The 23,966-nt window shown below is 42.0% G+C and overlaps 1 protein-coding gene across 1 annotated transcript in view; it reads left to right on the forward strand.

Annotated features, from left to right (window-relative positions):
• Nucleotides 1–23,966, forward strand: part of ELOVL6 (ELOVL fatty acid elongase 6) — a 134,519-nt gene that overhangs the window by 104,009 nt on the left and 6,544 nt on the right. The window contains exon 4 of the mRNA XM_008539516.2: nt 18,130–18,281. Within this exon, the coding sequence (XP_008537738.1) occupies nt 18,130–18,281 (152 nt within the window). The remainder of the gene's footprint in view (nt 1–18,129; nt 18,282–23,966) is intronic.

The raw sequence follows: 23,966 nt of genomic DNA on the forward strand, positions 1-23,966 counted from the left end.
GGAGAAAATTTGAATAAGCCGAATAAAAAAGTCTTATTTTTTTAGAGGAAAAAGCAATCTTTGCAGAAGTTCCAGCTGAAATTGTAGAGTCCCTACGTTAAAACGCTAATATACCTAAGTAACTCTTCATGTTTGCACTTGCTCTCACTGCACCCAGTCTTCCAATAGAAAGTAATGTTTGTTCTCATTTGACTCCCATAAAATATACAAGGCACCACACCCTGATGTTGGCTTTGATGACAAGAAACTCCCCACACAGTTCCATTGAAAACTTGGAAGGAATGATGGAAGGGCCTGGAAGCTTTTGAATCCTTACCTCTTGTTTCCTTAAACATTTTGAGGCAAAACCCTGTGAGATGTTATATAAATTCTAAATAGGTTTATAATTTAAAACACTCTTCAAAAAATTGATGAAATAATGTATTCAAAACCTTTATTCAAAAAAAGGGCAGGAATGTGGAAAAAGAAAAGGAAAGAACCAAAGTGACTAATTGTTAAGGACCACATGACCCATCTTTTGACTCAACAAAGCTACCAGAAATCACTTTGATTGAAAGTGTTTTGTACTGAAAACCAACGAGAAAGTAGGAGATATTTTTTAAAAATTAACTTCTCTTTCCTCCCACCATAGGTTTTAAATTACTGTTCCTTAATGCAGTTTAAGTAACAATAGAAGCAAGGTGAGGGCGAGTTTCTCTGCTGTGACATTAACGACAGGTGCACAGTAAGAAACTCATTCAAATATTTTTGCGGAGTGAGGAGGGGTGTCAGAGACAGCTGAGCTTGCAAACCTTCTGGAAGTCTTTTATTGTTTCCTGTGTTGGATCCACTCCAAAAGTTAAGAATAATTACCCTGTAGAACTGCCAAGTTTTCAGGCTGTTCAGATAACCCTGGTCTTGTAGTAGGAAAGAAATGTGAGCCAAGGGGCAAGAATAGTGACTGGATTTTATAAAAAATATTTCTAAAGGAGCAGTTTTCTCAGAAGTAGTCGTTTGCTTTGACTAAGAGCATGCAAAGTAGAGGACAATCTGGTCAAGACCAGAGACAGTAAAGGAGAGAGAGAGACAAGCTCACTATCCACTCCGGGGCTGCCGTAGTAATCCAAGAGCTGAGGACTTCTACCAGGCATCTTTCGAACTTGTAGGTCATTTGTGAAAGCCTTTCAGCGGGACGGGGCAGGAAGTAGCTCTCAGTATTGAATGGAAAATTTTTGTTGTTCTGAAAATCCTTCATTTTCCAAAAATGTTTAAGATTACTCTGATTTAAAGTGAACAGGTTTCCCTCTGTTGAGAATAGAGAAGAAATTGTAGGTTTTGCTCTAAATTTCCAAACCTAATAACCAATTTAGATGATATATGCCAGCTACTTTATTTATGCCTGCTATCTTACTCATCCTCATGACAGATCTTTGAAGAAAATACTATAACAGAGAGATCACAGTTCATGAGATGGATGAGTTTCTTCAATATTTTATTTACTCAAATATTTCAGAAGTTTCATAATTCAAAAGCAGTTTTTCCACAAGTATAATTTTAAACACAACAAATAGATACGTACCTAATAGTAAGTTTTCACTGTGTCTAACTTTTGTTCCTTCATTCAAAAGTTCTTGGTTTCTGACACATTTCTCTGTTCCACCACCAGCACCCCCACTTAATGAATACTCGGATGGCATCGTTGTAATTTACCAACAGAGATTGTTAAAATAACAGCTCCGTAGTCACCAAAATCACACTGCAGACTCCTGAGGCACCTGAACGACAGAGGGGCTCAAAGATACTGACCAAAGCTCTGGCTATTTCTGTTCCCCACTAAGGTGGTATTCCCATATGGCAGTATTATAAATGTCCTTTGAATCAGCTGGGCCACCAGCTTTGAAATTATGTGATTCTTGAATAAATTTTAGATTTTAGAAATTTATATTCCTTCCAATTTTACATATTAGGAGCATCTTTATTAATATTGTATATACCAATATTTCAAAATATCGTGACCAAACCCATATAAAATGCAACTATTTTGCAGGTGAAGGAACTGACTCTTAGAGTAATTAAGAAATGTACCCATGGACACATGGCTTCTAGGAGACAGGATTAGGACTAGTTGGTCTGACTCAGAAGCCCATGCTCTTTCCTCAGTGCCATGCTGCTCACGTAACTGGAAAGCTCAAAATCAAAGGTGCTGACTCCAGAAAGACTCCGTGAGTGGCTTCCATAAGAGAGGAATATGATTTTAATGAGCCAGGAAGGAAGGAGAAACTTTGCTAAGTTTCTCAAACTATGACCTGCAGACCATTTGCATCAAAACATCTGTAATATCTATTAAAAACTCCCATTTCTGGGTTTTTCCCAAAGCTATTAAATTGGAGCCTCTGGTGGGAGGACCCGGAAATCTGCATTTTCACCAGCCTCCATGGTTTACTGTCATTAAAATTTCCATATAACTTCAGGGGGTTCATATGCCTCCTAGATGCCACCCTCTCCCCCACCCCATGACCAGGGTCCCCCCACACTGACAGTCCCTATTGAACAACTAAAGGCTTTCAGGGGACATTCAGAAGCTGAGAAGTCCGGCACATGGTGAGCTCCTCTGGAGAGGAATCAGACTCTGACTCTAGCCGACTGCGGCATACCTGGTTCTTACTCATGCGTTTTTTATTGTGCCTCTAACCTTTCTACAGCCATTTTCTCCTGCATCCTGCACTGTTAACTAGGTGCTTGCTCCTGAGATAACATCAGTGTCCTACCTCAATCGGCTTCCTGGTCAGCTTCCTTGTCGGCCCAGTGCCATCTCTGAGGAGTCGTGAGAGGTGAAGCAAGCCCCAGAGCAGCGTCTCATACCTCTGCTCTGACCTCCTGTGAGGGAACCTTCTCTCTGATTCTGGCTTTTCCCACCCACATCCCTCCGCTCACATGCACTTAGATTTGCCAAATCTCTTGAGTCCCTGTTTGAGATCAGTCTGCATTTTCTTTTCTGGATGTCCCATCTTACCTCAGACTCCACATGATCTGAAACAGAGTTTTATGAAAAGTGTTCTTAGCTAGTCCTTTAACTCAGTAATCTCACCGGTGGGACTCTATCCCAAGGAAATAACTCAAAACAAGGAAAGGCATCATGCATAATGATGTTTATGGCAGCATTATTTATACTAAGAAGAAATTAGAATCAGTCTAGAGAGAAGAGTAAAAAGAGGGGAGTGGTAAATTACATTGCAGTGCAAGCATTGAATGGAATATTAGGCAGATATTAAATAGGGGGTTCATGAAGGCTATGTAGCATTATGGAAAAATGGCTAATGGTAAGTGAGAACGGTACCTAAGTAGGCTCCACTCCTTAGGTGCTTTAAGCTCAACTATGAATGGAAAATGAGCAAGATTGGAAGGTAATAGAAATGATAATAGTTTTATTATTGATAGGATCATGACTGATTTTTCCTCTCTATTTCCTGAATTTTCCAAACTGTACTACATGCTTTTAGAAATTGTGTTGTTTTTTTAAAGCTCATCAAACTCCCCAATCAGGATGGCCTGGTTACATCCTATTGACAAGGCTCAGTACGTGGAGGACTGTGACTTCACCTCGTCTGCTCAGGTCGGCTCTGTAGGTCCTTGCAAAAGCTCTAGAATACCCACCATGAGTGCTCTCTTCATCTCTCTTTTGGACCTGACGAGAGTCTTCTCCTGGCTCCTCCTGCAACAATGCCCAGTTCCACCTCGTCTTAGCTGACCTCTCAAAGTTGGCTTCTCTTCTCTACTTCGCTCCCTCTATAGAGGAGCTCATCTCATGAAGCCAGGTTTAAAAATCAGATGACTCCCGAATTGAAGTTCCCATCCCTGGTCTCTTCCTTAAACTTCAAAGCTGCGTCATCTTCATGTGGATGTCTGACAGGCACCTTACATCTAATGTCTCCAAATAGAACTCTGGACTTCCTCTCTCCCCACTCCCCACTATGGCTTAATTAATTAACACACAAATAAATTAATAATTAAGTCGGTTCCTCTAGATCTCATTACCTGGTGTTATGACACTTGGTATTGTCATTATCTATTCTGTTCATCAGGCCAAAAGATCCTAGTCTTCTTCCTTGCTATTTGGCACCTCCGTACAGTGTTTCAGGAAGTCTAGTCAGCTCTGTTGCCAAAATACATCCCAGAGTTGTCTGCTTCTTTCCCTTCATGTCCACTGTTATCATGGACCTGCCACCATCATCTCTCGTTTGGAAATGAGATATAATATCCTTCTAAACTTCTCCCTGGTATATGTCTTATCTAATGATAAATTATTATGCAATATTATTAATAATTGCACGTTAATCTTAATTGTATATTAATAACTATTAATATTATGTTAATTGTTGTATTACGTCTTGCTATATTACAGTCCCTTCTCCACAAAGCATCCTGAGTTACCATTGAAAACATAAACCACAGCATGTCACTGCCCTGCTTAAAACCCATCAATGCCTAAGCAGTGCAGTAGAATAAAATAAACTTGATGATTTTTCTTATTATTGTGAAATTCTTATCTTGTGCCTTACACAGTCCTCAAGGGCCTTCTAAGATCTAGTCCCTGCCCGTCTGTTGACCTGCATTTCACTCCAGCCCCGGTCACTGCCAGCCTCCTTGGCCTTGTACGTCAAGAATGCCCGGCTCATCCTGTGTTGCACTTGTCTGTCCTTCTTCCTGAATGTTCTCTAGGTCTTGGCAAGACTGGCTCCTATTCATCAGCTCACAGGTCACCTCCTCCGAGAGACCCTCTCTGACCTCAGCAGGAGATCTTCCTGCCCCCATCCCTAGTCATGATCACCTTGCCCAATGTTTTATTAGTATAGTACTTACACTACCTGAAGCTATTTTTTATGTGTTTGTTATCCCCCTACTAGAATATAGGCTCCATGGTTCCTTGTCTTTTTCTCCTTTTTAACGAAGTGAGCTCACTCATGTAATCTCCACCCAGTGCAAGACACAGACCATTACCAGTACCTCAGAAGCTTCCCGCTGTACCCCTTCCCAAGTATGGTCTCCCTGAAAGTAACTACGGCTCTGACTTCTGCCATCAGGTTAATTTTGCCTATATTTGAATTTCCTATGAACAGAATTGTACAGTATATGCTCGTCTGTCTGGATCCTTTCATTCAGCGTTATATCTGTGAGAGTCATCCATGATTTTGCATATAGCAGCGCTCATTACTGTATAGCACTTCATTTATTCATTGTATTTCACTCTCCTGTAGGTGGACATGTGGGTTGTTTCTGCTTTGGAGATGTTATGAATAACGCTGCTCTGGGCATTTTACACCTGTCTTTAGTGTGTGTTTTGTGGGCATTTCTGTTGGGTACACACCTAGGAGAGGAATTGCTCCCTCAGCGGGTGTAGCTTTAGCGGATCCTGCCAAACAGTTTGCTAAAGGATTTGTACCAATTTACACTCCTACCAACAGCCTGTGAAAAATTCCAGTTGCTCCTCATCCTCACTAACACTTGGAATTGTTGGTTTTTCCTAATTTTAGCAATTCTGGTAGGTAGCTTAGTGGATTCTTCTTTTGAAATAAACCAGCTGCCTGGCTGGATGAAGTCTCTGGGAACATCTTTTCCTGCTGCTGTTGCGCATTTCTCAGCAGATGACGGGAGCCTTCCACACTGTGAGGAATGAAGCGGTAGCCACAGCTGGAATAAATTTTTTCAATGAATAAACCCAGGTAGAAGCAGTCCGATGAAATCAGAGTTTTCCAAAGGGATGCCTGTGCTCTCCGATTTTGATCACGCTGAGCACTAGATTCTTGTCTCAATATCAAGTCAAGCTCATTAGTGCTGATACTTCCTTGTAACAGTACCTGAAGGCGTTCCTTAATTTCAGGTTTCTACGGAGCTGCTAAAGAGGTTTGTGGCTGGTGGTTGAGACCATTATGATTCTATAATGAAAACTTGACAAAGCTTAGTGTTTATAGTTATACGTAATGAATTATAGAAAACGGTTCTGATTTCCTCCTCATGTTCTCGTGCTTCGAGCATTCCTGTCCCCAGACATTTGTACTGATGTTTATCTGTCTTCTCTTCAGCACCCATCACTAATTCTTCATTTTGATTTATAAACGAATTGATCAAGTTGGGTTTTGTTCTATTCGTCTCTGCACTGTTGGAACCTTTCATTTATCTCAGGAAGTCATCTTAGCATATTTATCAAAAGCACTTCACCTTCATTTGGACTTTTGATTTGTCTTTGGTTCCAATATTTTAAACGTCAATAACTGGGAAATCCATCTCCTTGGTGTTATTGAAGTGATTGCCCAAGTAATAGGCGTTTGGGCTGGGAGACATCGACGGCCCCTCCAACACTGTTTTCATTCAGGTAAATTTGCTCCCCGAGTAATAAAAATTGGACAACGTGAGATTTGGGCTTGGGCCTACTTCTCTGGTTCTACCCCACCCCCTGGAGACAGAACCCATGAACATAAAGCTTTTGATAACATAAGACACCTGGTGGGTCAGTCGCAGTTCCAGCTCCAGGAAACGAAGGCCTGGGGCACAGCATGGTGTACGGATCCAGTGGAAGGCTGAGGCCAAGGTCATGGGATGGAGGACCACCGTGGGGCTCGCTTCATCACTTCCTCCAGGTCTTTGCTCAGATGTCCCCATATTGTTGAGGTTTCCATAAATATCTAAAATAAAACAGCAGTCCCACCCCCACCCAGCACTCCCTGCCCTCCTCATCATCTGACATGTGATGTATTTCCTGACAGTCTCTTTCTCTCCACTTTAAAATTTAAGCTCCAAGAAATGCAGGACCTAATGTTTGATCCACATCCTTTCTAAACTTCTTCAGGTCCCAAAATTTTAGGCATCTCCTTCACCCAAAATAGCACCTGGCACATATAAAACACTAAGGCATTAGTTGGTTGAATGAATGAATGATTAAAAATTCCTGCTCCTCCCCTGTCAGGAATTCTTCCAAGACCTGGCGTATCTGCAGCTGTATCAGTTGGACATGTCCTAACACCCCAGAAGGAGTCAGGGGGTTTCAGTCATTCTCTCCTCCCGTCACATTTGTCTTCTAACATCTAATTGAGAAATTATTGGAATTTCTTGCAGAAATAGAGAAGCAGAAGGATCTGTGTTTTGAAACGTGAGGTTTTGAAGACTGTGGGTTATGGGAAAGGAAAGGAGCCAAGGATATGGGAGAAGGCCAGCAAGTGAGGTCGGAAATGCTCAACACAAGCCGACTGCCTTCCCCTGTGTTCTGTTTCCTCTCTCCGCCATAAGATGGAAACTGGCTTCTTCTGTAGAAGAGAGAAAAGCCCTACAACCTCAAGGACCCTATCCTCTTCGTTAGGCTGGCGGGATGTCACGGGCACAGGTGGAGGGAGGCCCCATCTTTCTCAGTGCTCACATCTGATAATGAAATGAGAAGACCTTCTCCCCTGACGAAGTTCCCAGAGGCTTGGAGAGTTCAACTGTGCAGGATGAGGCCACTTGGGAAGTTCAGTGGCCTGGGGATCTGTGAAGCAAAAGGAAGCATGGGCCCTAAATCCTTTGAAACCTTTATTTTATTACCCAATCCTACTTGTAATCATAAATGTCATGGCATGCAAATACCCACCGAGTTCCTGTTATTCAAAGGTGCCTAGGGCCTATGGGTAACTCACTGGCACAACCTCTTGCCTTATGTTCCAAAGATCTTTAAGATAATTGGTGAAAGCACTCAATGAAATTTTCAGCTTTTTCTGCCTTGAGGGTTAAAAAAAGTCCTCTGTAGAAAGAAAGCTGAATGTTCCTAGATAGCGCTAAGAATGCCAAAGCAGCCAGGTGCGGAGTGTGTCAATCATCAGCTCCTGTGTGCTTGGTGACACGTGGTGTGGAAACGAGAGATGGCGACATCCCCGTGAACCTGTGGTCCTAGTCAACGGATTGAATGGGCTTGAGATGTTTTCCAGCATTAAGACAAGCTGTCAGAGCCTTAGTGCTCTCTGTATTTTTGTGGTTGACATTGTTGTTCTTTTCGATTGTTAATCTGTTAGTAGTCAGATACGATTTCTTACTAAGAGACAAATGTATACGCAGACGTCTTTTCTTGAAAGTGACCAGAATATTGTCCTTAAAATCTAACAGATTGACCCTAAAAAAAAAAGGTGATTTTTGTGAGAAAGAAAGAAAAGCACAAAACTAAGCGGACTGGGTAGGAGAGTTTAAGCATGTTCCTCCTCCTACAAATTCACGGAATACGGTCACTATGAGTGTGTTTGCTTAGATGAAAATTAGAGAGATTGCAAGGAAAATGATGAAAGAGAGGTTGTAGTGGTATCAATAATAATGTTTTACTGTTGTGTGAATAATTTAACATCCATCAGCTTATGTGAGCCTCATGACAGCTTGTGATGTAAGCAGAATATTGGACAAGAGCATCTCCAATTTACAGGGGGAATGGGAAGACTCAGGAGACATTCCCTAAAGCTCAGAAGTGGAGGAGAGGACGTTAGGAATCTGGTTGTCAGATTTTCTTTGCCTAACACAAGGCTGCCTCTGATAATACCGTAAACTTCTAGAGAATGCCTTCGTTATTAGAAAATTTTCACATATATTTTCTCAAGGAATGTTGTGTATCTTGTTAGCGGTTAACATTTTATTAAGTCCTTCCGACATGAGTATTCTATTGAGGGATGTGCATGTCTTATTAAATTAGGTCAAGATAGATGGAATTTGGGGCCAGCCCTGGGGGCCTAGTGGTTAAGTTCGGTGCACTCGGCTTCAGTAGCCCGGGTTCAGTTCCTGGGCACAGACCTACCCCACTGTCTCAGTGGCCATGCTGTGGCAGCAAAGCACATACAAAATAGAGGAAGATTGGGGGCTGGCCCAGTGGCGCAGCAGTTAAGTTCGCACATTCTGCTTCGGCAACCCGGGCTTTGCCGGTTTGGATCCCAGGTGCAGACGTGGCACTGCTTGGCAAGCCATGCTGTGGCAGGCGTCCCACATATAAAGTAGAGGAAGATGGGCACAGATGTTAGCTCAGGGCCAATCTTCCACAACAAAAAGAGGAGGATTGGCAGCAATGTTAGCTCAGGGCGAATCTTCCTTAGCAAAAAAATATTTATAGAGAGAGAGAGATGAAATTTTACATGTAAAACTTTTCATAGGCATAGTAATTAAAAGCAGTCATTTTGGTTATCTCCACTTTTTGCTGCTAGTAAATAATAAACTTGTCCCATTTGAATTCTTTACTCAAACATTCGGATTAGAGGCCAGCCTGGTGGCATAGTGGTTAAGTTCATGCACTCTGCTTCAGCAGCCCAGGGTTCACAGGTTCAGATCCTAGGCACAGACCTACTCACCACTCATCAAGCCATGCTGTGGCGGCATCCCACATAAAACAGAAGAAGATGGGCACAGATGGTAACTCAGTGACAATCTTCCTCAAGCAAAAAGAGGGAGATTGGCAACAGATGTTAGTTCATGGCCGATCTTCCTCACCAAAAAAAAAAATCTGGATTAATAGGAAAAATGGAAACAGATAAGAAGCAAGCCATGATCTATAGAAGAATTACGGAACAGAGTGACTTTTTCTTCTTTAATTAGGTCAGGTATGCACGCCTGTCTAAAAATGTGCTTATCTATGCTGTGATTTTTGTTTCCAAAATGATTTTGTGATGAAATTGGGGCAATGAGTTTCTGTTGCCTCATTGTGCAACACTATGGGAGGCCTTCAATTGGCTGTTGAGGAGCAGGAGAGTGGACATTTTCAGTTGTCCTTTGAGCAAAAGGAATTTCTGGAAATGGAGGTGAGAGGGTTCCAGAGCAGACCATTTGGATACTCAGGAACGTCAGAGTCCCCCTGCTGGCGTCTTGGCCATTTTAAGATGGGAGATTCTGAATTGGCCACAAGGTCAGAGATTGCTAGTGCTGCCCAGGTTTTTGGCTGGGATTTCTCTTGGAGGAGCAGGTGAACTCTGCAAAGTAGTCACTGCCAACCACTGTCAGTGTGACATGTTTGAAGGATGACCCATCTGGACACCATCTGTAAACACTGTGCAGTTGAAGAGCTTAATATTGAGTTTCACGTGGAAGATAAATTCCCAATGATTGCTAGGAATAACGGTAAAAGGATTTTTGCACCTGCCACTTTAGCCTGCAGACTCAATGTTCTGAGATCACCGGTCAGCTGTCGAGCAAGTCGATAGCTATCATTGAAGGGCTTCAGTCGACATCTGTCTGTCTGTCTGTCCATCCCTCTAATTTCATGATTGTGGTGGTGAATTGATCACCTTTGAGAACTCCTGTATTTCTGATGCAAAAGATCCAGGTGCTGGGCCCCTGGCTCTCCCCTTATCCCATTATGAAGTTCACCTGCTGGAGAGCACGCCCGATGTCTCAGGCCCTGTAATCCTTTGGGCGATTCCCCAGAAATTTCCCTGGAGCTCTGTATATCCCCATGTTTAGAAAATAATAACGAAAGGTGTGATTTAGACAGCAATATCTTTTCTTTTTCTACCATCTCTTTCCAAGCGTTGGTAATTGAGCGATCTCCTAAAAAACTAAACTCTTTTCAATAGGAGTAAGATATGGCCCAGGGCATGTCACCTCTAGAGCGCATTGCCTAGTAGGCATTTCTACTTAGTTAATATTTGTGAAATGGTGGTTGTTTAAATTTACTTTCTTTGGTATGTCTTGTGATTCTAGTAATTTAATTACAGTGGATGAATATGAAAATTTCAGAAAAAAAAACCCATGTGCTGCTTAAAAAGATTATAAAAATTTACCTAATGGATTTTTAGATTAATGAGCCCCAAGGAAGGAATTGGGCATATAAAGAGTAGAAATGTATGACGTGTGACATGCAGTCACAGAAGTTTAGGGTTAGAATCCCAAAGGACATTCCCAGTCCCCAGTTTTAAGGATGTAGAAAACTGAGAGTTGTAATGACTTTTTTCTCCTTCCTTCTTTTTTTTCCTTTTTATTTTGTTTTGGGTTTTTTACTTGGTTGGGTTGGGCTGGGGGAGAGATTGTTTAGACAGATAATGTCATGTATCACGACTCTTCAAGCACTGTCCTGGGGAAACTTTCAGTAGTCATCCCTCAGAAAAAAAAGAGGGTTGATTTCTTCATGCATCCGTGAAACCTGGTTAAGATTGTGCAATGGAGTTAATGGGGCAATGCTATTCGTCTTGGCACTGGAATTATCACTGTCCTAAAAATTGGGTAATATTGCAAAAGAGATTAAGAGTTTTCTCAAAGGAACAAAGTCTTCAGTAGAAACAGATGACTAAGCACTTTTGTGGTCCTGGTGAGTTTTGTGGCTTCAACATTAATCTTTACTACTACCCACAGTTATTTTTAGGACATGCAGATTATGCCCTAACCATCTGTTTGATATTATTACAAAATATACAACTTGGTATACTTTTGCAAGTATACCTAAAGGGTATTTTATATTTCCAACAATGGAATTATTAGGTCAAAAGATGCTTGTATGTTCAATTTTGATATATATAATATGCAATTTTATCCTCATTTGTTCATTCATCCACAAGATGTTTGGGAGACATTCAAACTTTCCAATGGGGGTATCTGATTAAAGATCCCAATCAAAATAAATGAGTCAAACCTAGAAATGATCACTCAATAGAAAGTGAAATTTTACACTCTGAATTGTCAGTGGAGGAGATGAGGAAGTAAAGTATCAAAAAGCACAGTGTACATCCCCATTTAACTGCTGATGTAGTGGACCAAAAAAACTCACAGTTTCATGGCTTGTTATTATTATTATTATTACTATTATTATTATTATTGAAAAAAGTGTTTTAGCAAAGGCTAAACACTAAGCAAACTAAAGTGGGCCTTGAGTAAGGATGCCTGTCATCAGGTGTGGAAAAGTTTTAGAAGTTGGCTTGTACTTTGTCGACCGGGACACGATGATGGAGATGCCAGCACTCAGTATCACAAGCACCAGAATCCTCTATCACCTCCCAAGTCTAGGGCCATTCCTGTGGATTTTGTGGTTGTTGTTAATTTGCTCTAGTCTGTTCTGGGATCATTGAGTATTCTTCCTACTCTGGAAACTGTCAGAGTCTAAAACAAATGGCAGTTCACGTTTCGTTATCAGGAAAATCAGTGACCTCTCCTATGTTTGTAAAGAGTTCCTACTGGTGCATCAGCTGTGACCGTGTATTGACAACTGACAAAATCTCACACCTTTTTTTTTTTCCTTTTTCTGTTTATAGAATACAAGTTTAATAAAACATTTTCCTTTCCTAATCCTGGAAGTAATTGCACCGTTAGTTATTGAGTTAGCAGACGAGATGGCTCAGGGTGGTTGGCAGTTCAGAACAAAAGGTCTCTGAGAAACCTTGTTTTGACTTCAAAATACCTTACATTCCAGTTGAGGGCCAATGAAGAAACAGTGTAAAAGTGGTTCTGCCAACTATTGGTGTTTGTGTTGAAATAATGGAAAGTATTATTGATGATTTATACCCAAGGCTCTTTCTTCCCAGGGCAGAATTCTGGAATTCTTAAGTCATTACTAAGATAGTCCACTTTGACTTCAGATGGCAGTAAAATTGGAAGGCTAGAATATAGAGTTGTTCAGGCTTTTCTCAAGTAGATGAATGGTCAGACCTCATGGTAAGAGCCTGAATTTGAAAGAACATGAGCCATATGTCTCATACCTCTTTAGAAAGGCCCCAATACTTAAAACACAAATTGTGCCTATCAGAATTTGAAATTTGGGGCCGGCTCCGTGGCCGAGTGGTTAAGTTCGCGCTCCGCTGCGGCGGCCCAGGGTTCGGATCCCGGGCGCAGACACGGCACCGCTCGTCAGGCCACGTTGAGGCGGCGTCCCTCATCCCACAACTATAAGGACGTGCAACTAAGATATACAACTGTGTACAGGGGGGGTTGGGGAGATAAAGCAGGAAAAAGAAAAAAAAAAGATTGGCAACAGTTGTTAGCCCAGGTGCCAATCTTTGAACAAAAAAAAAAGAATTTGAAATTTGTGTATATTATACGTATATTTTTGCTTATTTACATGTTTCTTGTCTCCTGCAATAGACTGTAGAGATTCTCCCCCCTGCCCAGTGAATCCTATAATATCTGACACTTGGTGGATGTTGATGACAGAGGTTTTGATTCAATAAATGAATCGGTCTTTCTCCACCAATCCCAAAGCCCATGTGTCATCCACAGGCTGGTGAGGAAGTAGTGTTGTATCTCAGCTTCATACTGAAAAGTTCTCTAGTAAAGAAAGCCTTGCAAGCTAGTACCGTTGTGAAGGTTTATTCAGTGTTTCAATTATAGCTAGGCACCTATTTAAAAAGACGTATTTTTAAGGTTGTCAATCATTAGATGCTTGCTTTTCAATAGTCAAACAATACAGAAATGTACATAGTACAAAATAGAAGGTCCCCTTCTCCGCCCACAGAGTACCACAGTGAACAGTCCCCTGGGCATTCTCGGCACCTTCTGGAGTACATGCCATGGCAAATGGCTGATAATGAAGAAACAGGCTTCTTCTGAACTAGGAATCCAGAACATTCGTTTGAGAAGAAGCACCTCAGCTCACCAGGGCTGTGCTTTCCTCCAGATCTCCTTGCTGCATTGCTCCTAACGTGGCTGAAGGAGAGCGGAAACAGCGATGGCTCCCTCCGCCGAGCTCTGCCCGCTTCCGTGAAGTGTTAGAATCAAAACTCGGCTTTGACAAGAAAAGTGGTGTATTTCTTCCAAAGAAAAAAAAGGATGCTAGTGTGACCTTACAGTTGAGAAAAGGCATGTGATATAGTAGTCACCTGCCCTCATTAAATGCAGTGACCAGACTCTCAGCCTCTTTGAGGTCCTGGATTTAGAATAATCTTTATGATCTTATCAAAAGATCAATTTCACCTGAACCAGATGCTCCTCTGTACCAGCAGTCTCTCCTTCAAGACGTTCTATGGAAAATGCTCATTTCACATCCTGTTGGAAACTTGCTAGCTGTCACTTATTTTGTGAAAAGTTGGCTCATGAAATAAAACACTTAATAGTAAAAACTTAATAACAAAACACTGAATTACATGAACAGTTATTAGTGCAAATCAAATTCTCTATATATCATTTTCCTTGACTTTCCATTAGGGATAATTAACCTTAACCTCTCTTAGCTGACAAATGAGATGAGAGAGCGAAAAGTGATTTTCAACATGAAAGGACAGATCAAGTAAAGCATCAATAATGACAGTAAATAATAATGAAATTATAATAATATAATAAAAACTGGTTTATTCAGCACCAATACATCAGAAGGCTCTATGCTAACTAAATACCTGTCTTATATCGTCTTAGAAAATTCATAGAACTAATTTGCCAGTTAGATATTATGATCATTTCAGATGAAGAAAGACTTAGAGTTAAGTAATTTTCCCAGTCATGAAACTACTAAGTGAAAGCACTGTGATTAGAATTTGCAACCCTCATCTTTTGGAGTGGCTTCAGGTGGTTGAGAACATTGATGTTATGTCCACTCATGGCTAGAAAGAGTGTCAGGATTGATTAGCCATGTCTGCCGTGAGTATAAGCAAGGCCTGGGGGCAGCAGAACGTAAGCTGCATACTGCTGTCTTGCATCACACTGTCTCTCAAGATGATGTAACTTAGGGAAGAAAAAATGTCTCCTTCCCTAAAGTATATTTTGGTAAAGTATCACAGTCTAAGGGCCCTGCATCCAGTTATTATAAAAAGCCACACGGTTTTTATTATAACATCAAAGTGTACAGTGGCTGAGACATGCCAGAGCAGAGCTACTGGCTGCCCACAAATAACAATCATCCCACTGGCCAAGCAGCCTCCCAGCGGCTCCCCAGCAGGAGCATTGTCACATCCCAACAAAGCGCCTTTGCCTTTGACACATAGGCCCAATGACTGGCACTGATGGTTTCCCTGAAAAATGCACTGTCCTCTGTTCTGAGTCAGCCTTATTGTTCGGAGCTTAGGGAGCGAGGCTTACGTCCAGATGTGGGACAATAATATGTGCTATACACTTGCTGTCAGCAATATTGTGGGTTACCATAGTATCCAAACTGTCCACTCTGCGATGCTCCAAAATGACCTCCTTGTACCCTAACCCTCAAACTTTGAATACCTATTTGTCCCAACCTCAAATACGACTTCCTCTGAAGTCTTCCACGACCAACACTACCACCTGCCAGAGTTAGCTGATTGATCCTTGTCACCACAGCATCTAAGAGCATTGCCAATAAATATGTAACAATTGGAAGAATAAATTAAGCTCTGCCAATACTTAAGAAATTGGGTATAAAAGACCATGATTTTGAGGCCCGAGACGATGAAAGGAAAGGCACTGTTCCAAAGGTACTTTCCTTAGGTCTGCTCTGATCTTGTATGAAGCATGCGGTCTAGCAGCAAAATGCAGTAGAGGCAGGGCCCGCTTCCTGGGGTGGCGGGCTGGAGCCGGCGGAGAAAAGCATTTTGTGTCCAATGTGCTGGTGGTTCAGAAAAATCATACCTCTGGGGCTAATGAGCAGATGGATACATATTGAAAGTGTGTTGTTTGTGTGTTTCTTTGCTTTTGGCTTGTACAAAAGGCATTGACGTCTCTCCCACTGGCCTATGACAAGCAGACAACTGATGGAGTAAGTAGTTCACCAGGACTGTCTTTTGAATAGATGCGTTTTATAGCCACAAAATATAACTAGTGTTCAAAAGTCTACTGACACTCAGATCTTGTGTGTTGTGTCTGCTGGAATGCTTTGAGCTGCAAGTAATAGGAAGCAAAAATCCAAATGGCTTATACAATAAGGAAGCTTTATCTCAAAAACAAGAGGTCTTGTGATAGGGTCACTGAAAGATGGACTAATTCAGCAGCTCTGTCACATTTGAGGGATGACTTTGACTCCTTTCTGAGTCAGCTTTGTCATCAAGATAGCTCCCTCATGGTTGCAAGATGGCTGCTGTGCTTCCAGCCAATACATGGTAAACAGCAAGGAAATCTCTCCCAAAAGGCCCCCAGCATCCCTCTCCTCTTGTCACACTGGCTAGAACTAGGTCACTGCCCACCCTAAGAAATCACTGGTAAGGGAAATGGGGTCACTAAAACTTGCTTAGGTGATTAAGATTTACTCCTCAATGAAGAGAAGGTCACTTTCCTTGGGGGAATCATGAGGTTGGAGAACCTGAACAAAATCGAGATATTAGTATGTTGAAGAAGGAAGGGACTTGGCTCTTGAATAGGCAACCAATAGTACCTGCTACATGTGCTCAGTGGAGATGCCACATCTGTATTTCCGTATTACCTTCCATAGCAGCAAATCAAAGTGCACAGTATGCTAAGAACTGTAATTTGGTGATGGTCGCAATTTTTCGTATTAAAATTTAGCCATGATCTGGTGAGGTAAAGACAAAGCATAAAAAATCAGTTCAGATAAGACAGAAAAATCACCACTATCTGACTTTACCAATGAAATCCAACTCCCCACTCTCAAATTAGGTCAGTTTATTGACTGTAAGGGCTGAGGTCATTCTGTTAGGAGAGGACATTTCCTTGAGATAAGAAAGTGAGAAGGCGCAACCTTGGGTGAACATGGGAGTAAAGCTTGCCAAGAAGAGGGAATATCATATGCAAAGGTCCTGAGGCAGAAAACTGAAAGGATCAGAAAGTGCTGGAATGATTGGCCCACAGTTAGCAGGAAGAGAATGGCAGGAGGTGTGAGGGTGGAGATGGTGGAGAGAGGGGTCGTTCAGAACCTTGCAGGTCCAGTGAGGACTTAAGTGCAGTGGGAAGCCACTGAAGGATTAAGCAGGATCTACAGCAGTAAAATGACACCAACAATCCTATACAGGATCGTTTTACACGTTGGAAAGAGTAATGCCATTTAATGTCGTTAGGGAAGCTACTTACAAAGTCCCAACTTGATAGCCAGTTGCCAGGAGCTCAGCTTCATTGCCTTGGTTCTCCACAGAGTAGACCTTAGGTCTAGTTGGTGGATGTATGTTTATAGAGGGAGTAACCAGTCGAATGACTTATTCCAGAGCAACTCTAAGGCATTTTAAGTAAAGTTAGTGCCTCTGAAGGGAAATGAAGGCTACTATTTCCCAATCTGGTGAGGCTGCTACTGGTTTCAACAGTTCTTCACTAGTTTATCTCTGAATTTAAGACCCTAGAAGGAGACGCTGCCAGAAAAATGATTGGTTGGCACATCTCCTCACCCATTCGGCCAGCTGCTGGTCCAGGCTGTGTGTGGTTTGCGTCCTCGGGAACGTACCTAAAGGCTTCATAATGGCTGCTCCTTCCAGTGCTGCATCCTTTCACACTTAGGTTACATCATCGAGCTCAAAGCGTTCCAGAGCTCACCTCTCTTCTTAGCAGTTCCTGGATAAAAATTCCATATGTCAGTTTATTTTTCAACAGTCTTTCACTTTCTCAACAATCTTTGAGCACCCATGCCTTTGTGGAGGCAAACATATGACAGGGCATTGAAGAACAGTGTTCGAGCCGTGTTGTATGGGGTTATGGGGAGCTCAGAGGTGTGAGCCTGGACAGCTTCCTGGAGGAGGCGGTGATAGAGCTAAACCTTGCAGGAGACTTCTGGCTTCTGTGAGAAAGATGGGTTAGAGAGTGGGAAGGTGTGACCAAGGACAGTGCTTCAGAGGCTGCTGCAGGAGTCCAAGGAAAGGCCGAGGAGGCTTAGATGGATACGGCCAGTCCAGATGTAGAGAAGAGCTGGCTGAAAGAAAGAAGCAGAGACATCCAGGGAATAGAGCCGCGGGACTGGAGAACGATTGAACACAGGACAGAATGGAGCTAGTGCCACGGGTTTCCAGCCAACCCCATCCCATCGCCCAGGGATAGTTCTCATGCTAAACCACAAAGGGTCCCCAGCGTTCTTCACGAGATCCTGCCCTGGATCTCTTCCCGTTTTCCATGACAACCTTTTGGAACGTTGGTGAAGAATAAGTGGCGTTGTGTCTGGTCTCCAGAATAAAGCGCTGAGAAGTTGCATTACTCTTGTTTACGAAACATTTTAAGATGCTTCTGGGTAAATGCAAATTATTCTGGTTTGTCTATCCCACCAATGGCAGGGAGTCTTCTAAGTATGGTTAATTCAGAGGTGAATTGTTCTCCTGAACGTTGCTTCTTTTCTCTTTTCATATGAAGTATATTCGGTGCTCTTCGAACTGGTGCTTATATGGTGTACATTTTGATGACCAAAGGCCTGAAGCAGTCAGTTTGTGACCAGAGTTTTTACAATGGACCTATCAGCAAGTTCTGGGCTTACGCCTTTGTGCTAAGCAAAGCACCCGAACTAGGTAAGTGTCTTCTCTCCTTCCATTACCCCCTTTGTAGCTACACACTCCCAAAATTTATTTAAAAATGAACAAAGAAGTAAGCAATTTGAAGGTCCTATTTTGTTGGTTGCATCAAAGTTACAATTAATGAATTTGAGTTCTTGACTAACTTCCACTATCTTTTTCTCCCTCCCCTCCTTCCTTTCTTTTAAATAATTGTACATTGTGTATAGCAAAATAGTTTACACAGAACATGCGGATTTCCAAGCACTACTGAAAATACACTTCCAGGGGCTTATAAAACATACTCAGCCCTTTCTCCAGGTCCATTAACAGCTGAGCTAATATTAGAATATGGGGAGAAATTAGCAACACAGCGCTTTCCCAACCCATGTGGAAGCCTGCTTTCGCCTCTGGCATTAGGATTCAGACTAGGAAGTTGAGGGTCCCATTAAGGTATCCTTCTGTTCTCATTAACAAATGGTAAGGGTTAGTTTCTGCTGTTGTTTGATTTTAATCATCAAAGAGATGGGTCTTGGAGAGGAAAAATATAGTTCATCTTCTAAAAATTAATCAAAATTACTTGCTATTTTTGTGGATTCCTAAGGTTTTTCCTTCAATTCTTTAATGGACTTGACTGTAAGTGTGATATACGTTAGCAGAAACAGCGAAAAATTAAGTGGCAAGGATTTGACATGGGCCCAGTTCCCCAGAAAAATATCTTTATTGCCAGAGAAAGGGATCTGCTGGTGATGATAAGCTCTGAGTTCCTGCATGAGCAGTGCCACAAACTGGTGTAAATCCTTGGGGAGCACCTAGCCATCCTCTGGGTTTCTTAATTTTTTGTCTGGAATTAAGAATTGTATTATTCAGTTCAAAATATTTATTTATAGATTGTGTTCCCTCTCCCGTTGCCCCTAAAAAGGGGATTAGAGGTTGCAGTTTCATTGTAAGTCACCTACAATATAAGCTATCATCAGTCTTTCTATCAGGTGCCCCTGGTTCCTGGCCTGTGTCTGTTCACAAAGGATGTGAGGTCTCTCCCATGTGTGCTCCAACAACCTATCCACTTTCCACTGGGTGCCCCACACATGCCACCTACAAATAGCTGACAGTTGGTTTGAACTGTTGGTTTGACCATTGCCTTCCCAGGTCAAAGACAAGGGAAGACCAGCAGAAGAAAACTTCTCCTGAAAACCTTTCCTAAGAAGCACAGGGGCGCAAAGATGGGTCCCTTACACAATCTGAAATAAGCAGTCTTAGAGTGAAATGCGTTAGTATAGATTCATTCATTCAAGAAATTTATATTAAGCACCTACCACGAGCCAGGCATTTAATAGGGGCTGAATGGAATAGCTACTTTATCTAAAAAGAAATTTATAATACACACTTTATGAACCAGCCCCCAGGAGGCTATTTTTTATATTTGAATTGGGACCACTAGTGCCGAATCTTAGGCCAGAGAAGTCTTTTTCAAACTTGGAGCTACAGACAATGCCTAAAAGTCTGCAGATGTATGTTTAGAAATTTCAAAACTCCATGAGAATATATTAACTTTGTGTTTTCATTTATAAATCAAAGATAGTCTTGCCAGCTCTTTCACAGTGATGCTTTTTTAGTTAGACTCACTGAGTTTCTGAGTCAGATCCCTTGGTCTCAAAACTGAAGTTGGTCTGAGAGTGTGAGCATGTATTCTTCACTCTTCGGGTTTTGTGACGTTTTTCTTGGAAATAAATTCATACATTATTGAAGTTCGAGAACTTTTCAAGTTGAGAAATATATCCCCAACTTCTCATGTATGCCAGACACATTGATGTGTGTAATCAGTACCCCTATTAACGCCCCCAATCTTTCTTGATGAAGAACTGACTACGGATCCTTGAATGCAGTGAATACATGGACCACATGACCCCCACATAACCCCCTGAGCACTTTCACGGTTTCCACCTCACTACCTTCAACACAGATTTTTTTTAGAAAATCAGAAATGTCACCGCCATGCTTCTGGCCCGTAAGCCTCCAATTGCAGAGGAGCAACCTCAGTGTTTCTTCTAGAAGTGCCTTTTCCCTACAAGGGCTGCTCATCTGTGTTCTGAGTTTTATCCAGCTGTGTCTGAGGGACTTGAGAATAAAAATAGCCCCTCCCATCTTTTGAAGGAATAATGTATTGAAGAGCCACCCCAACCTATCCATAGTGGTCATTTTCCTTCAAAGGCCTTATTAGAGCTGTGCTCTCTGTCGAGGCTTCCAGTCCAGATTGAAATCAAGGTTCTAGGATGGTGGGCAGAGTTGGGGTTCCCAGACAGGAGCTATCAGGGCAGCACCCAGAGGTCTCCGTGCTATCATCCTCTGTCTTGTTAGAGTTGATCCTGAGGATGTTAAATTGCTCATCTTGTCTTAATTTACTGTAGCCCACCATGTGGCTCCCTCCAGCCCCAATGCACATATTATGACTGAACACAGAATCTTCCTTCATGAGCCCAGACAGAGCTGTACTCAAGCCCTTATGCCGTTGTCTTGATAATCCCTATTCCCAGAGAAGCCTCACTCACCGTAGTAGTTTCTGGGTTAAATATCAGTCCATCCCCTCAAGGTAAAATATGGGATTGGAGTGTTGGCAGTGGGCTGAAGAGCTGGAAAAAAATAAAATCCTGATCTTGACACAGTTCTTTAATGAGGCTAGTTTAGTGATACAAATGCTTCATGGAGTTTCAGATCCTTTATAAGGACTTTTTCATGGTCTGAGGACCCTTTTTCAATTTAAAATACGATTTATTTTCTTTCAATTATTCTGGAGCTCCTTTGACATTGGCCTTCCCAAGGTAAATTGCTGGATCAAAATAGAGCCAAAGATCAGGGCCAGTTGGGTGTCTCAGAGACAGCCAGCCCCTCGCCCTCACGGAGGGAACATGTTTGCCTGGGTGCCTTTCTGTTCATTGTGGAAGTTTCGTTCCTTCCCAGTCTTTTACTCTTCGAAAACCTTGTCACTACCATTTAGTTAAAAAAGATGTATCCATTTGGGTTATTTAGAACTTTTCTTATTTTTAGGTCCGTAGTTCTGCTTTTCAGTACTCTAAGATGCTGGACTCCCTCACGAGCGCCAGAAAGAACAGGTCCTGTGTAAAAGAAGAACAGTGCTTCCGTGTTCAATACTAAGACTATTTCCCCCCAAAACCTGCAATTCTGCAGTTTCTACTAAACTTTTTTTTTATTGTGGCAAAAGATACCTAACATAAAGTTTTCCATTTCTAAGTGTACAGGGCTGCGTGTGAAGAACATTTGCATTGTTGTGCAACCATCACCAGCATCTACCCCCAGCACTTTTTCATCTTCCCCGACTGAAACTCTACCCATTGCATACTGTCTCTCCATTCCCCCTTCCCTCAACTCTTAACAGCAAGATGGGCTTTCTGTTTCAGCAGAAAACAATGAGCTCATTGCAGTGAATAAGAGAGCTACAATCTACTAGAACAAGTAAGGGGAAGAAAGCCACCAACCTGCTCTATGTGCCAAAATCTTTGAGTGCCTACTGTTTGAATTATACTAAAACCTGCTGAGATTTGGTTTTGTTAAAACTTGGAAACATCTGCTCTGAGTCTAGGTCCTTGCTCAGTTGAGCTCATCATTGTTTTTGAAACTCTGACTCAGCAAAACTCCAGCTAACTCTGCAAAGAGGGATGCAGCCATCTGTGACAAACTACACAGAGCAGGCTCTCCATTCCTTGGTAGCCATGCATGCCCTGGAGATTCCAAATGCTGACCGACTTCTCCATAGCTGCACGGAGACCTGCACTCAACAGGCACTTGAGCAGAAGATATAGTTCAGGAGGCACATGCAGGTATGAGAACACCATGCCCTGCCTGCAGGCAGGCTCTTAACTGAAAATAGCTGAGCCAGAGGTTAGAGAGACCGTAGTAAAGAGAACACGAACCACGGGTAGGTAAAATATGTGATACATGGCTGAAATTTCAAGAGTCAAAAGTCCCGCTGCTTATACTTGGCCAAAATCCTTTCCACAATGCCAGCCAGACCTTTGGCCAAGAAAGATTGGTTGGCCGACATCATATACACAATCCCAATCTTTAGTGTGCATTTCTAGGTCACTCTCGTTTTTGACAAACCTGTAAGTACCATGGCTTGGCATGAGTGTCTCATGACAAATCAAATGTCGTATTATGTGGTTTCCCCAGAGGAAAAATAATTCATAACTGCCAGAGTGGCATGACGGATGCATCTCAGCTGCAATATCGAAAGAATCATGGGAGGTCTCAGGGAGCCCCTCTGGAGCCCCGCCAGTTTCCCCTCACTCAAGGGAAGCCACTGTTCTTGGGTCAGCAGCCTTCTTGGGTTCGGTAACCTTGAGAAGGCACTGGAGTGGTACTCCTGAGAGGCTCTGGAGCCAGATTGGAAGATACTTACCTTCATTCCTCTATCTACCGTCCTGTATATCTGCCCCGAAAAATATTCTTAAGTGAATTCACATTAATTTTGTTTTGAAGATCTCATGACATGTCCTTCACACCCACCTCCCCATAATAAACAGAAACACCTAGTATGTCTCAGATCGAGCCTGAGACCCCCACTCAGGCAGGAAAACAACCAAAGCAATTTTCGATTCCAGAATTGTAGGTTCCACTTCCCATTCCAGGTTAACCCACTCTAACGTGGTCTGTCTTATTCCCCTGCTATGCTCCTCACACTGAAATCATTCATCAGACAATAAAGTTTTAATTAAAAACGATGACAGAGTTAAAGTTAAATCTAAAGAATTAGAAAGGATGAAATGCTTATTACTTTATGGCAAATGACTTTTATTACAATGTGTTTGGATATTGTGTGGGATATATATTTTAGTTTATGCTTGGATAATCATAAAAAAAATCTTCTCAGTTATCAATAACCAAATTTGTCTTTAACATATAATTCCTTGGACTTCTACTTTCTTTCCACTGTGAACAAAAATAAGCTGAAATTACTGTGCCTACATTATAGTCCACAGAGGGAAGGAGGCACAGAGTAGTGAGTACACAGAATAGTGGAATGTGACAGGCACACAGAAATAGCGTAGTTCAACACTGAGAAGTAAACCCCAGGTCTCCTGACATAATTTTGTCCCCTAAGTATTCAAGAGAGAGCTACTGTCACCATCGATCATTATCAGTCTGTCTGACATTTATAGGCATAATATGGCAGGTGTCCCACCAGAGAAAAGAGGACTTCTAAGAAACTTTTATAATATGTTCAGAAATGCAGCAATTGGCAGCTTTCCGTTTCTGTTCTAAACAAATAGGAAGTAATACTGTTTAATAAATCAGTAGGGAAATAAATTAACAGCTCCTGCTGAACGGAATAGGGCACCACCTGTATCGTAACCACAGCCATCAGAAACTTAACATCTTTCCAAAGCCCACCATTCTTTGACCTTCCCTAGTGCCACATGTTTTAGGGTGTCCATGAAGTATGACAGATAAGTCAAGATAAGTACCAATTCCCTTTGTGCTTAAAGAAATTTCAGAAGAGGGACCTTCTACTTCTCCCTGGTATATAAAAAGAAGTCAAGTTTGAGTTCACCAAAGATGGTGAAGGATTTGGGGTTTTCCTCTATCTGAGAACCACAGAGATAGAAAAGACATGAAACGTTGACCTGCATAAACCATTTCTGTCCCACATGCCAGTGTTTCTTCCCTTTTTTCCTACTTGTTAAG

This window comes from Equus przewalskii, chromosome 2 (genome assembly GCF_037783145.1).
Source record: "Equus przewalskii isolate Varuska chromosome 2, EquPr2, whole genome shotgun sequence".
In the NCBI taxonomy this organism is placed as follows: domain Eukaryota; kingdom Metazoa; phylum Chordata; class Mammalia; order Perissodactyla; family Equidae; genus Equus; species Equus przewalskii.